The sequence below is a fragment of the Notolabrus celidotus genome, chromosome 19 (genome assembly GCF_009762535.1).
Source record: "Notolabrus celidotus isolate fNotCel1 chromosome 19, fNotCel1.pri, whole genome shotgun sequence".
Lineage (NCBI taxonomy): Eukaryota > Metazoa > Chordata > Actinopteri > Labriformes > Labridae > Notolabrus > Notolabrus celidotus.
The window spans coordinates 18,084,803-18,098,862 of NC_048290.1; the positions used below are offsets into that span (position 1 = coordinate 18,084,803).

The following is a 14,060-nucleotide window of genomic DNA, read 5'->3' on the forward strand; positions in this document are numbered from 1 at the left end:
GTGCAGCGTGTGTTTGATTGAGAGCGACAGCAGCCAATGGGAAAGCGCCATTTTCCAACCTCAGCCAATGACGTCGGGACTTGGCGGAGAGCTCGGGTCCCTTTTTAAAACGCGTGACGTCATCAGGAGCGCGTTGGTGGGGCGTTCAAGTGCGTCAGTTCATCGCGTTGTCGGTACTTTTAACACTGACGGAGATAAAGATGAGAAAATATTAAAATCACATAAATCTGAGCGAGGGCAGGTTATTACTGACAGGTGAACTCAGAGACAGATAAATCAGGTTATTTATATTTATAATTATCACTTTGTGCATGTTTTTATCTTTTTTTTTAAAACTTTTTATTTATTATTTTTTCAAATGACACAACAAGCACACATACAGGAGATGAATTCCCTTTACACTTAATCTTTATATCATTTCCAATATCTGAAATCTTTGTCACTACATTCTTATCATCTTATTTCACATTCATTGGTTATAGTGTACATTACACAAGTGTATTCAAGTTAAAATTTAACTGAAATTAATAAATCAAATCAATTAATCAAATTCAAACCTGTTTGTCTTCAGCTGCAACCTTGCAGCGATTTTCTCCATGATGAAGACAGCTTTAACTCTGGCTCTCCAGTGTTTAATGCTTGGAGTTAGTGGATTTAACCAGGATGTTGTAATTGTTTTTTTGGCTATTAAAAGCAAAATTCTTGGTAAGTACATTAAGTCTCTGTCATTAATGTTATCAGGGGCTATGCCCAATATAAAGAGAGAAGGATTTAAAGCAAATTTGATACCCAGGATTTGTTGAAGTTCTTTTTGAATATTTTCCAAAAATAAACACGTTTTGTGCAATCCCAAAATATATGGGTGAAGTCCCTGATTAACCCACAATCCCTCCAGTTTACATGTTTTTATATATTATATCGTCATGTTGACGTTATCGCACATTAAAATATAATTTTATGTTAATGTATAAAAATAGAATGTAATGCACATATGTGTGAGCATTTTTTATTTAATCAGGTATGGAGTTAAACATGTAAAATATATCTGATATGTATTCTAATGAATATGTTAGATGAAGCTTTTAATCAGATTTGTTATAAATAATACACTCTTGTGCCGCTATAGCTCTACCATATATAGCACTAGAATAGAATTTTATATATAGCTATATTGTCATTTTTTTGGAACAATGAAAAGCAGTTTAGCACTTCTTCACATAGCAGCACATAATTTAACATTTAAAAAACACAATATGACAATACAAATAAAAACAAGGCATGTTAGAGTGATAAAATTGTTGAGAGAATGAAGTAAAATAAATTAAATGGCACTGTGTGTATTTACAGGTGTGTATGCCAGTCATATAAATAGTTATCTTTACAAAGTGCAGATACTGCTGTGCAAGGGATGGAGGTTGATGTTGATTTTAATACTGCCATACACTACTCATAATAACAACAATAACACAATCACACAATCAGTAAAGGCTAAAAAACTACAGAAATCATCATCAACTAAAAATTTACATGTAATAAATATTTAAAGATTGGAGTAGTGTTTTGATAATAATAATAATTTCATATACAGAGCACTTTTTAAAAACGGTGTTACAAAGTGCTTTACATGGGCTGCAAAATTAAACAAGCACACAAGGCAAGATAAAGAAATAAAACATATTTTAAGAGACATAAAATTCCTCTAAAAGAACTCTAAAGGAATACAATTATTTTAAGATATATAATTTTCAAAACACTTAAAATCAAGTAAAATAATGTTCAGGTAAAATTGACCTTTACTGAGTGAAATTTTAATTTGACATCTTTTTACGCTAATTTAAATCATACAGACAATAATATTTTGAGCATCTAGACTTGATTTGTTCTTGTTGTTATTTACAGGTCTTTGTTTCTTGTGTTTACTCTAAATTTAGGACAGGTGGTCAATAAAACCACCTTAGTAACAATAATAATACATTATAAGACTTATACAGCCCTTACCTTGATACTCAAAGAAGTGTTTACATGATGTGCAAAATAAATAAAGGCACAAGATACAAGAGGACGGATGAGAGATGGGGAGGGAGTAGAGGTCACGTGTTGCAGGCTGTTTCGAAGAAGTAGGTTGAGCCTTGAAATAAATAACTTGGAAGTAAGAATCTGAACAGAAATGTTATTTTAAGTTTCAGCCCATGAAGAATGAACCATTGGGTCACTTTATAAACATAAACACTATCCATTATTAACTTGTGGTTTATTGATATTACACTTATTTCCTTGAGGCTGGTTGGATATGAAGTCACTGAGGTTAAATCTCAATAAATCAAAGCTAATACAGCTACAGATGTTTTAACACTCTGAGTCTGTTTCCTAAGATCTTTGAGATTTGATGTGTTCAGATAGTTGACAGCAGCCCCTCCACTTTCAACCTCTCTTGATCAAGTCTCACAAACTGCATGTCTCTGATCTCTCTCAGAGATGGTGTAAAGCTCCCACACTGCCCACATTTACTTCCATGACTGAACATGAACACAGATCAGTCTGTCCAACAGACTTCTGTCCCGTTATTAAAAATGAACACAGGATCATAAAAACATATAATATCTTGTGATGAAACATCCTTAAGTTATATGATCCATATGAGAAGTTCAGGTTGGGTAGAAATAAAGATATAAAACATGACAGAGGTGGAAATGAACATAAAAGTAAAATAAAAAAACATAAGGAAGTTTGCAGCATTAAATATAAATGAATGCAACATACAGTACATATTCATTCAATGTCTGAAATGAATTAAATCACATACAGCTCATTATACTCTTACTTTCAATCATATAATAACAGCCACAGTTTTCAACGTTGTTTTTGTGCACTGTGCTGCTGCTCGGTGCCTCTAGTGGGTGCTGTTGTACAGGCCTGTGTATGAATGCTGCTTCAGGAGGAGTTAAGATGGCTGCTGCTGCAAACACTCCTCTGCAGCTCACATGTGTTCCTGAGGAGTTCTGTCTGTGTGAATGTGAGTACTGTTTGATTGAAGAGTAAATTATTCTGAACTGTTTCAGGTTTAATGATCACTGAAGAAACTTAACAAATCAGATAATCAGGATTTAAGATCACAGAGGAGATTTAACTTTACACCTAACCCTCTGTAACTTTATTTATTTAAATCTAACTTTGTAATCTGTTAAAATGAACACAACAACAAACAAACACGACAAACTCTCTGTGACCAACACTGTGTTCGCAGGACTCAAAGCACAAAACTAAAAGTAATTGATCCTGTGTTTTCTGTGGTTCATCCCTCCACTTAATGCAATTCTTCAGAGGTGTTTTGCATTATTTGTGCAAAGGTTTTCAACAATCTGGCTTCATTTTGAAAAATTTAGAGCTTTAATTATTTAAAACAAGAGCATTTGAAAAAGTAAAGCATCAAAACGTGCAACATGTGGTTGTCGTATTGGTTTACTTTGCAGTTTCGACACTGGCTGGAGGGATTGAAGATCTGCTGTCTTAAAGGGTTTTTATTAAACATTAATTATTATTTTGACTGATTACAAGGAAAAATGTGCTAAGTCAGATCAGGTGTGGGTGCTTTTGTTTATTGTTTAAACAATTATCAATTTATTATTCATGCATCTTCTTTGTTAAACTTTTTAATTCATTATCCAGTAAAATATTTAGTTTTTAATTTTTTTCTTCCTCTCCTTGCTCACACTTTTTCATCCTTCAGGTCATAGAGATATAATAAACACAACAAATTTCAAACACATTGAAAATCTAAAATTAGAATCATAGCCTGTGTTTTATGATAAAGTCTGACAGTCTTATTTACACCTCTCACACACCACATTGCACTGCTGGAGGGATCAGCTTGAGGAAAATAACGTGCCCGCAGTTTTGGCATCAGTACGTGCATGCATATATTCATGCATCTGGTGCTTTGCCCCTCCATCACCTCAGGTCTGCTTCTGCTCAGAGATTCTTGTTCAGAAGAGGCTCCAGCTGGTTGCTTTCTGGTGTTCCACCATTGATTCAACATTTGAATCCTTCTCAGCAGGGACAGTAGGTCCGATCTGCACACAACCAACTCTGGATGACATGACAACAACCTCTATGCTTAAGATGCTCTGAAATGTGGGTAGAAGATCTTGTAATAAGTTAGATCTGTCAAATCCAGAACTACAGTTGTGAATATTCTTCTTTCGTGCACCATGTTTTTGTGCACTTTTTAAAAGCAGCAATTATCATATGCTTCTTTGTTGTTTTAAAGACTAATTTAAGATAATTATAATGTCACAGAACCAACATATTTTAAATATTTGTAGGCGTGAATCAAGTGGCAACCTCCAGTATGAAGTATGAAGCCCATGTGGAAGTGTAATAAACTACAGTTCATCAAGTGTCCACTAAAGGCTGGCTGATGAAACACCAGAAACCACATACGCACCCGTTCAATGAAGACGATCTTTACAGCAGAAATAAACATGTTTATAGCAGGGTTCCCACTCTTTTCCAGAGAACATTTTCCAGGACATTTCCAGGACATTTCCATTGATGATCAAGCTGGTATGACCGTCTAAATTTAGTTCCTAATTTAGTTCCTAAATAGTCTAATATGTTCCTCTCAGTGGAAGTCTACATTGAAAAACGTGTAGTGTATGGCTATCAATGAATTCATCTCTTACATGCTTAAAAATTATGGCAAATTGATAATAGAATAATGCAACCCCAGATGTACAGCACTTCACTTTATTAGTGCAACCAAGTAACAATGATGGGCAACTCTCATCTCAGCTTTCTCTTTTCTCAAAAAATATAAAATGAGCAAAGAAGAAAACAAAAGAACCAGCAAAGGAATCAGGAAGCTGCCTTACTGAAATAATTAAATAATAATAATGATCAGAGGATCAGTGCTTTAATGACCTAAATAGATCTGAATGACAAAAATACCCACAAATGTTTCTCAACTCAACTCAGACTCAAAATATACCTGCTTAATCATGATATTCATCCTGTTAAGTGGTCGATATAAAACAAAGCAAATGTCACGTTTTTTTATTTGAGTTACCGTAAACTCTGAAAAAATCACACCGGTGTAAAGACGCACTCTGTATTTGAAGATCTCTCAGAGATTTAAAAAAATGTAAACTGTCTTCCTGCATGGCGATGTCTATTGTGATCAGCGATGTCTACAACGTGGAGTTTCTGTGCAGCTGTGTCGCTCTTTTTGTTCCGTTTGTTTTCACTATCAGGAGTTTGCACTCCTGCGAGCTAGAGCAGGGGTTCTGAAACTTTTTGGAGCCAGGGACCCCTTACAGGTGAGAAAATTGTCCATGGCCCCCTCATAATTGTAACCCAGATTAAGCACATTAGTGATGTGTCATGATCAAAAGCTGCGGCTCTGAGAGCCGATGCTTTATAGTGAATCAGAAGAGCCGGCTTGCATCAAGAGATAGCTGGTTCCCAGTTTTTTCCTTTCGCTGCTTAGCTCTCACAGTGTTCAGCCCCAGCTCTGCTCACAGTAGAACTTTGTTTTGATTGGTCAGCATGGCGGCCATGCGGCCAATCACATGTGAGGATATAGGATACAGGTGATGGAGGGGAGGCTGTGTATCCTGGCTTCATCTGTTCCTTCAGGAGAGAGTCTTCTTAAAGACCACAGCAAATACTCACTGAGAGGAGAAATCAGATCAGCCCATCCAAGCTGAGGCATCTGATTTTTCTCAATGCCAACCTGAGGACATTAATAATGTTTGCTTGAGTTTGGTTCTGGTTCTGGTTCTGTTTGCTCGAGTTTTGTTCTGGTTAGGTTTGCTTGAGTTGGTTCTGTTTCTGTTTACCTGAGTTGGTTCTGGTTCTGTTTGCTTGAGTTTGGTTCTGGTTTTGGTTCAGTTTGCTTGAGTTCGGTTCTGGTTCTGTTCTGGTTTTGTTCTGGTATGGTTCTGGTTCAGTTCTGTTGTGGTTCGATTCTGGTTCAAGTCTGGTTCGGTTATGGTTCGGTTCTGGTACGGTTCTGGTACGGTTCTGGTACGGTTCTGGTTCTGGTTCGATTCTGGTTCAGTTCTGGTACGGTTCTGGTTTGGTTCTGGTTTGGTTCTGGTTTGGTTCTGGTTCGGTTCTGGTTCGGTTCTGGTAGGGTTCTGGTTCTGGTTCTTTATGCCTAAATTTAGTTCTGGTTCTAAACCTAGCCCTAATCGTAACCCTAACCCTAATCCTAACCCTAACCCTAATCCTAACCCTAACCCTTACCCTAACCCTAACCCTTACCCTAATCATAACCCTAACCCTAACCCTAATCACAATCCTAAGCCTAATCCTAATCCTAACCCTAAACCTAATCCTAATCCTAACCCTAGCCCTAACCCTAACCCTAACCCTAACCCTTACCCTAACCCTAACCCTAACCCTAATCCTAACCCTAATCCTAACCCTAACCCTAACCCTAATTCTAACCCTAACCCTTGCCCTAACCCTAACCCTAATCATAACCCTTACCCTTACCCTAATCATAATCATAACCCTAATCCTAACCCTAACTCTAAACCTAATCCTAACCCTAACTCTGGTTCAAGTCTGGTTCGGTTATGGTTCGGTTCTGGTACGGTTCTGGTACGGTTCTGGTACGGTTCTGGTTCTGGTTCGGTTCTGTTCGGTTCTGGTATGGTTCTGGTATGGTTCTGGTATGGTTCTGGTTCGGTTCCGGTTCGGTTCTGGTTCAGTTCTGGTTCGGTTCTGGTTCGGGTCTGGTTCGGTTCTGGTTTGGTTCTGGTCCAAGTCTGGTTCGGTTCTGGTTCGGTTCTGGTTCGGTTCTGGTTCGGTTCTGGTACGGTCCACGTACGGTTCTGGTTCAGTTTCTGGTTCGGTTCGGTTCCGGTTCGATTCTGGTTTGGTTCTGGTTTGGTTCTGGTTTGGTTCTGGTTCGGTTCTGGTTCGGTTCTGGTTCGGTTCTGGTAGGGTTCTGGTTCTGGTTCTTTACGCCTAAATTTAGTTCTGGTTCTAAACCTAGCCCTAATCGTAACCCTAACCCTAATCCTAACCCTAACCCTAATCCTAACCTTAATCCTAACCCTAACCCTAATCCTAACCCTAAACCTAATCCTAACCCTAACCCTAATCATAACCCTAATCACAACCCTAACCCTAACCCCAACCCTAATCATAACCCTAACCCTAACCCTAATCACAATCCTAATCCTAATCCTAATCCTAACCCTAACCCTAATCATAACCCTAATCACAACCCTAACCCTAATCATAACCCCTACCATAATCACAACCCTAACCCTAACCCTAATCACAACCCTAACCCTAATCACAACCCTAACCCTAACCCTAATCACAACCCTAACCCTAATCACAACCCTAACCCTAACCCTAACCCTAATCACAACCCTAACCCTAATCACAACCCTAACCCTAACCCCAACCCTAATCACAACCCTAACCCAAACCCTAATCACAACCCTAACCCAAACCACAACCCTAACCCTAACCCTAATCACAACCCTAACCCTAATCACAACCCTAACCCTAACCCTAATCACAACCCTAACCCTAACCCCAACCCTAATCACAACCCTAACCCTAACCCTAATCACAACCCTAACCCTAATCACAACCCTAACCCTAACCCTAATCACAACCCTAACCCTTACCCTAATCCTAACCCTAATCATAACCCTAACCCTAACCCTAATCACAATCCTAACCCTAACCCTAATCACAACCCTAAGCCTAATCCTAATCCTAACCCTAAACCTAATCCTAATCCTAACCCTAGCCCTAACCCTAACCCTAACCCTTACCCTAACCCTAACCCTAACCCTAATCCTAACCCTAATCCTAACCCTAACCCTAACCCTAATTCTAACCCTAACCCTTGCCCTAACCCTAACCCTAATCATAACCCTTACCCTTACCCTAACCCTAATCATAACCCTAACCCTAACCCTAACCCTAATCATAATCATAACCCTAATCCTAACCCTAACTCTAAACCTAATCCTAACCCTAACCCTAATCATAACCCTAATCACAAACCTAACCCTAACCCTAATCACAACCCTAACCCTAACCCTAACCCTAATCACAACCTTAACCCTAATCATAACCTTAACCCTAACCCTAATCACAACCCTAACCCTAACCCTAATCACAACCCTAACCCTAATCGCAACCCTAACCCTAATCAAAACCCAACCCTAACCCTAATCACAACCCTAACCCTATCCCTAATCACAACCCAACCCTAACCCTAATCACAACCCTAACCCTAATCACAACCCTAACCCTAACCCTAATCACAACCCAACCCTAACCTAATCCTAACCCTAACCCTAATCACAACCCTAACCCTAATCACAACCCTAACCCTAACCCTAATCACAACCCTAACCCTAACCCTTATCACAACCCTAACCCTAATCACAACCCTAACCCTAACCCTAACCCTAATCACAACCCTAACCCTAACCCCAACCCTAATCACAACCCTAACCCAAACCCTAATCACAACCCTAACCCAAACCACAACCCTAACCCTAACCCTAATCACAACCCTAACCCTAATCACAACCCTAACCCTAACCCTAATCACAACCCTAACCCTAACCCCAACCCTAATCACAACCCTAACCCTAATCACAACCCTAACCCTAATCACAACCCTAACCCTAACCCTAACCCTAATCACAACCCTAACCCTAACCCCAACCCTAATCACAACCCTAACCCAAACCCTAATCACAACCCTAACCCTTACCCTAATCCTAACCCTAATCATAACCCTAATCCTAACCCTAATCACAATCCTAACCCTAACCCTAATCACAACCCTAAGCCTAATCCTAATCCTAACCCTAATCCTAATCCTAACCCTAGCCCTAACCCTAACCCTAACCCTAACCCTTACCCTAACACTAACCCTAACCCTAATCCTAACCCTAATCACAACCCTAACCCTAATCCTAACCCTAACCCTTGCCCTAAACCTAACCCTAATCATAACCCTAACCCTTACCCTAACCCTAATCATAACCCTAACCCTAATCATAATCATAACCCTAATCCTAACCCTAACTCTAAACCTAATCCTAACCCTAACCCTAATCATAACCCTAATCACAAACCTAACCCTAACCCTAATCACAACCCTAACCCTAACCCTAATCACAACCTTAACCCTAATCATAACCTTAACCCTAACCCTAATCACAACCCTAACCCTAATCACAACCCTAACCCTAATCACAACCCAACCCTAACCCTAATCACAACCCTAACCCTATCCCTAATCACAACCCTAACCCTAACCCTAATCACAACCCTAACCCTAATCACAACCCAACCCTAACCCTAATCACAACCCTAACCCTAACCCTAATCAAAACCCTAACCCTTACCCTAATCACAACCCTAACCCTAATCATAATCACAACCCTAACCCTAACCCTAATCGCAACCCAACCCTAACCCCAACCCTAATCACAACCCTAACCCTAATCACAACCCTAACCCTAATCACAACCCTAACCACGACCCTAACCCTAATCACAACCCTAACCCTAATCACAACCCTAACCCTAACCATAATCACAAACCTAACCCTAACCCTAATCACAACCCTAACCATAATCACAACCTTAACCCTAACCCTAATCACAACCCTAACCCTAACCATAATCACAACCCTAACCCTAACCACAACCCTAACCCTAATCACAACCCTAACCCTAACCCTAAACACAACCCTAACCATAATCACAACCCTAACCCTAACCCTAATCACAACCCTAACCCTAACCCTAATCACAACCCTAACCCTAAACCCTAACCCTAACCCTAAACCCTAACCCTAACCCTAATCACAACCCTAACCCTAATCACAACCCTAACCCTAACCCTAATCACAACCCTAACCCTAATCACAACCCTAATCCTAATCACAACCCTAACCCTAATCACAACCCTAACCCTAATCACAACCCTAACCCTAATCACAACCCTAACCCTAATCACAACCCTAACCCTAATCACAACCCTAACCCAATCACAACCCTAACCCTAATCCTAATCACAACCCTAACCCTAACCACAACCCTAACCCTAATCACAACCCTAACCCTAATCACAACCCTAACCCTAATCACAACCCTAACCATAATCACAACCCTAACCCTAATCAAAACCCTAGGATCAGGTTGAGAATGATTTTGTAACAGAATAAATGCACAAAATTGGGCAATTATAAGGCTTCTCATAAACACACCTTACGTAAAAGGGTTTTCAACACACAAACCATTAGTTTTTGCAAAGTTAAGGTAAAATATACGGCTACAAAAGATCCTAAATTAAGAGCTGTTCGGGAGTCGAAAGAGCCGGCTCTTCTTTGGGGGCCGAGTCATTGAACCAAATGTACCATAAAACATTAACAATATACCCCTGTTTTCTGTGAATGCATGATTATGAAGTGAAGGAGAAATTATGTGAAAAAAGTTGCGCAGTGTCGCTGTCTTTTCCAGCACAGCGTGCACTCAACTTTCAATGAATGGGGATGTGTTAATCGGGTCAGGTCAAACGCAGCCATGTTGGAATAATTTTCCAGGACTATATGTGATTTTCAAGGACATTTTACTTTTTCTCCCATTTTCCAGGTGTTTTCCTGTACTGGAAAACTGGTCAACTGTTTTCCAGGTTTTCCAGGTTTTCCAGGATGCGTGGGAACCCTGTTACAGCCTGGTTCAAAAAACGACGGTTCAGAAGATATTAAGATTACGAGTTTTTGCCCAAGTAAGGATATGACTGACTTGATTGACAGGCAGGAACAGATAGCTGTTGGCTCAGAGGCTCAAACCCCGCCTCTTTACCTCACACTAAGTTAGGTTGAGTTCAGCATTTCCAATATGGCTCCCGCCAACGACTGGCTTCAAAACAGCGCTCAGAAACAGATGGGTAATGTCACGGATACTACGTCCATTATTTATACAGTCTATGGTGTGAATGTGAACCCTGATTGGAAAGCTATGGTATGCTAACACAATATTAAGTATTAAGTATCATAAGTTCTCATATTTCTGCACCACTAAGTATGTTTTAGGACTAACGTAACATGATCACAGTGTGCACCATATAATAAACACTCAATGACATATGATGACAATCAACAATGAGTCATTGCACATAGTTTCCTTCTCTTATTGAGGGGGCAGTCCCCGATTTATTCATACGACTTTACGTGGACACATTTTGATCAATAATTTGCTTAAACAGAGCACACATGGTGGAGAGGACACAGCATTAACACAACGTACAAAGTACAAAGTAAACCAAAGTACATAAATACAAGTCTGCACAACTTGGTTATCAAAGTTGATGTTACAATTATTAACGTGGTAGAAAATCAGTCACATGTTCTGTTCCAAAGTCAATCTCAGTGAGTACCATTTAACAAACTAAACATAGACATTTACTTTTAAATCTACAACATTTTCATCCATCACAGATGTGCTGCGGTTCTCAACATGCTGTTTCCACGAATCATCAAATCAGAACCTCAAACATTTTTAAATCTTTGAAAGCTGCACAGATTGCAAACTCCTGGGTTCGGTTCTGGGCTCTGGGTGCACAACTGGTTGAGGAGTCTGGTATCCAAAGTTGGGAGGATTGCATGAATCCATGGTGATGTTTGCATTGTGTCTATCAGGAAAGGGCAAGCTCTAGGGTTCTTGTGGATGAGAGGTACAAAAATGGGACACCTTACAATCAATCGCACCAGTTATCTAAGAAACTTGTACAAAAACATTCAGTTATTGTTTCTGCGCACTGCTCTTGAAGTATCTAAACTGCACTGTCTTACAAAATGTCAGGCACAAGTGGTGAACAATCAAAACACTTCTCCGACACCTCTGACACCTGAGTTCTTGTTTCTGCAGGCCACCGATGTTTGTGTGATCCAGAGTTTGGAGGTTGGTTGTTGGGGACTTGAATCACAACCTTATTTCTTACCAATTATCGCCATGTGCATCAGATTCTCACTTACATAAAGTCTTCTACACTGCAGCAACAACACCTGTTCAGAGGACTGGGTGTTACTTTGCTTGCTGATTGGCACAGGTGTGTGAGAGGTACAGACGTGAGACACACTTGACATTCATTGGGGTCAGTACTATCAGAGAAACTTGTACAAAAACATTCAGTCACTGTTCTGCATGTTTGCTCACTTCACTTGACTCATGGAAGTTTAGGCAAGCACGGCTCACAGATGATTTCAGCTTTACTGTCCTTCAGACACCTCGTCTATGTGTCCGACAGGTGAATCACCAGTTCATCAGTCTGTGCAGGATCATTGTCACCTAGCAGCTCTGTTTCAGGCACTGACAAGTCCTTGTGTTGGTCTATCTCTTCTGGAGACCCCCGTTCAGCAAAGTCCTCCTCAGTGGTCTTGGAGTCCTCGTGTAGCAAAGCTGCTCGCTCTGTGGCTGAAGTGTTGGACGGGGCAGTGGTGACGTACCCTGTAGACGTGGATCCACTGCCGCTGTGGTGAGAGCCAGCTTTGGGGACCATCTGTGACGGGTGGTGAATCTGCTGCTGAGGCATGGGCATGGGTATCTGCATGGGGTAAAAGTTCTGCAGGTATGGGTAGGCTGGCATGGGGTGGTATCCATTGACAGGGATGTAAAGCTGAGGGGGCACCATCGGCCGGTGCATTTGCCCCTTCATGGGCATGAACTGGGGCTGATGGAACGGGGAGGTCTTCTTGGGGCTGGTGTAGCGTGATGCGTTGGCTGTGCTCATGCTGATGTTGCTAACAGGGCTTGTGCTCAGGGAGCTGGTCTGGGTGGTGTTGCTGGTGCCAGAAGTCTGAGCGGAGCTGTTGTAGTTGGACAGGCTCTCCCAGGAGCGCAGACGGGTGTGGATGTCTTTGAAGCGAGGCCGTCTAGCAGGGAACTCACTCCAGCACTCCAGCATGAGGGTGTAAATCCAGGCTGGGCAATCATCCGGAGAGGAGAGCAGCTGGTGGTTTTGGACCATCTCGATCACGTCCTGGTTGGAGTATCCACAGTATGGTTGTAGACCGTAGCTGAAAGTCTCCCACAGGAGGACACCATAGGACCAGATGTCGGAGTCGGTAGAGAACTTTCCGTACATGATAGCTTCTGGGGACATCCACCGGATTGGGAAAGGACTCGTTCCCATGAGATTGTTGTAATCTGCTGAATAGACTTCTCTGAACAACCCCAGATCCAGAATCTTGATGCTGAGTTTGTCAAAGACCAGAATATTCCTGGCTGCCATGTCTTTATGGACGACCTGCTGGCTGGAGAGGTACTCCATCCCTGCAGCGATCTGAGTGATAACATGAAGGAAATCTGCCTGCTCAAGTGTGGACTTCACCGTCTTGTCATCATCTGAGCTGCCAACGTCCGAGTTAGGGGAGCGCATCACCAGGTACTCGTGCAGATCCCCGATGCTGGAGAAGGTGAATATCATGCTCATGGGATGCTCTTTGGTAACCACACCCAGGAGACAAACTAAGTTCTGGTGCTGCAGGTGGAAACGGACCATGGCCTCATGTCGAAACTCCTCGCAGAGAGTGGTGTCGACTTTGTCCTTTAATGTCTTGATGGCCACCACCTGGCTCTGCTCTCCAGGTGCGGTGCCGTACAGGTGGCCCTTGTAAACCTTGCCGAACCGGTCCTCGCCCAGCTCCTCCATAAACCGCACGGCTGACATGTTAATCTCCCGCAGCTTGGCCTGCAGACACAAAGTAATAAATACAAAGACGTGTCATCAAAGTGTACGGCCAACAGTAAAACTCAATGTGAAACTTTAGCACTGGAGTCCTTAAATCAGGTGTACGGGGGTCACTTTCTCTCAGTGTAGAACCAGCACAGTATTAAAAACCCAATGCATTAAGTGCATGTTAAAACTGCATCAACTGGATTCAATTATATTATAGTTTTATAATTTCAAATGATTCAGACTTCATTGACAGAGATATTTAACCTCTCAGAGCACAGGAGTTGCTGGTCTAGAGAGTAAATGAGACATCACTGAGCACTAAG

The 14,060-nt window shown here is 41.3% G+C and overlaps 1 protein-coding gene and 1 long non-coding RNA gene across 2 annotated transcripts in view; one reads left to right on the forward strand and one right to left on the reverse strand.

The window, feature by feature from the left end:
* Positions 1-2,961: 2,961 nt before the first annotated feature.
* Positions 2,962-14,060, forward strand: part of LOC117831422 — a 33,256-nt gene continuing 22,157 nt past the window's right edge. Inside the window, exon 1 of the long non-coding RNA XR_004634997.1 lies at positions 2,962-3,013. This is a non-coding gene — a long non-coding RNA (uncharacterized LOC117831422). The remainder of the gene's footprint in view (positions 3,014-14,060) is intronic.
* ror2 (receptor tyrosine kinase-like orphan receptor 2) overlaps positions 11,177-14,060 on the reverse strand; it is a 52,280-nt gene continuing 49,396 nt past the window's right edge. Inside the window, exon 9 of the mRNA XM_034710115.1 lies at positions 11,177-13,749. Coding sequence (XP_034566006.1) covers positions 12,292-13,749 — 1,458 coding nt within the window. The 3' untranslated portion in view covers positions 11,177-12,291. The remainder of the gene's footprint in view (positions 13,750-14,060) is intronic.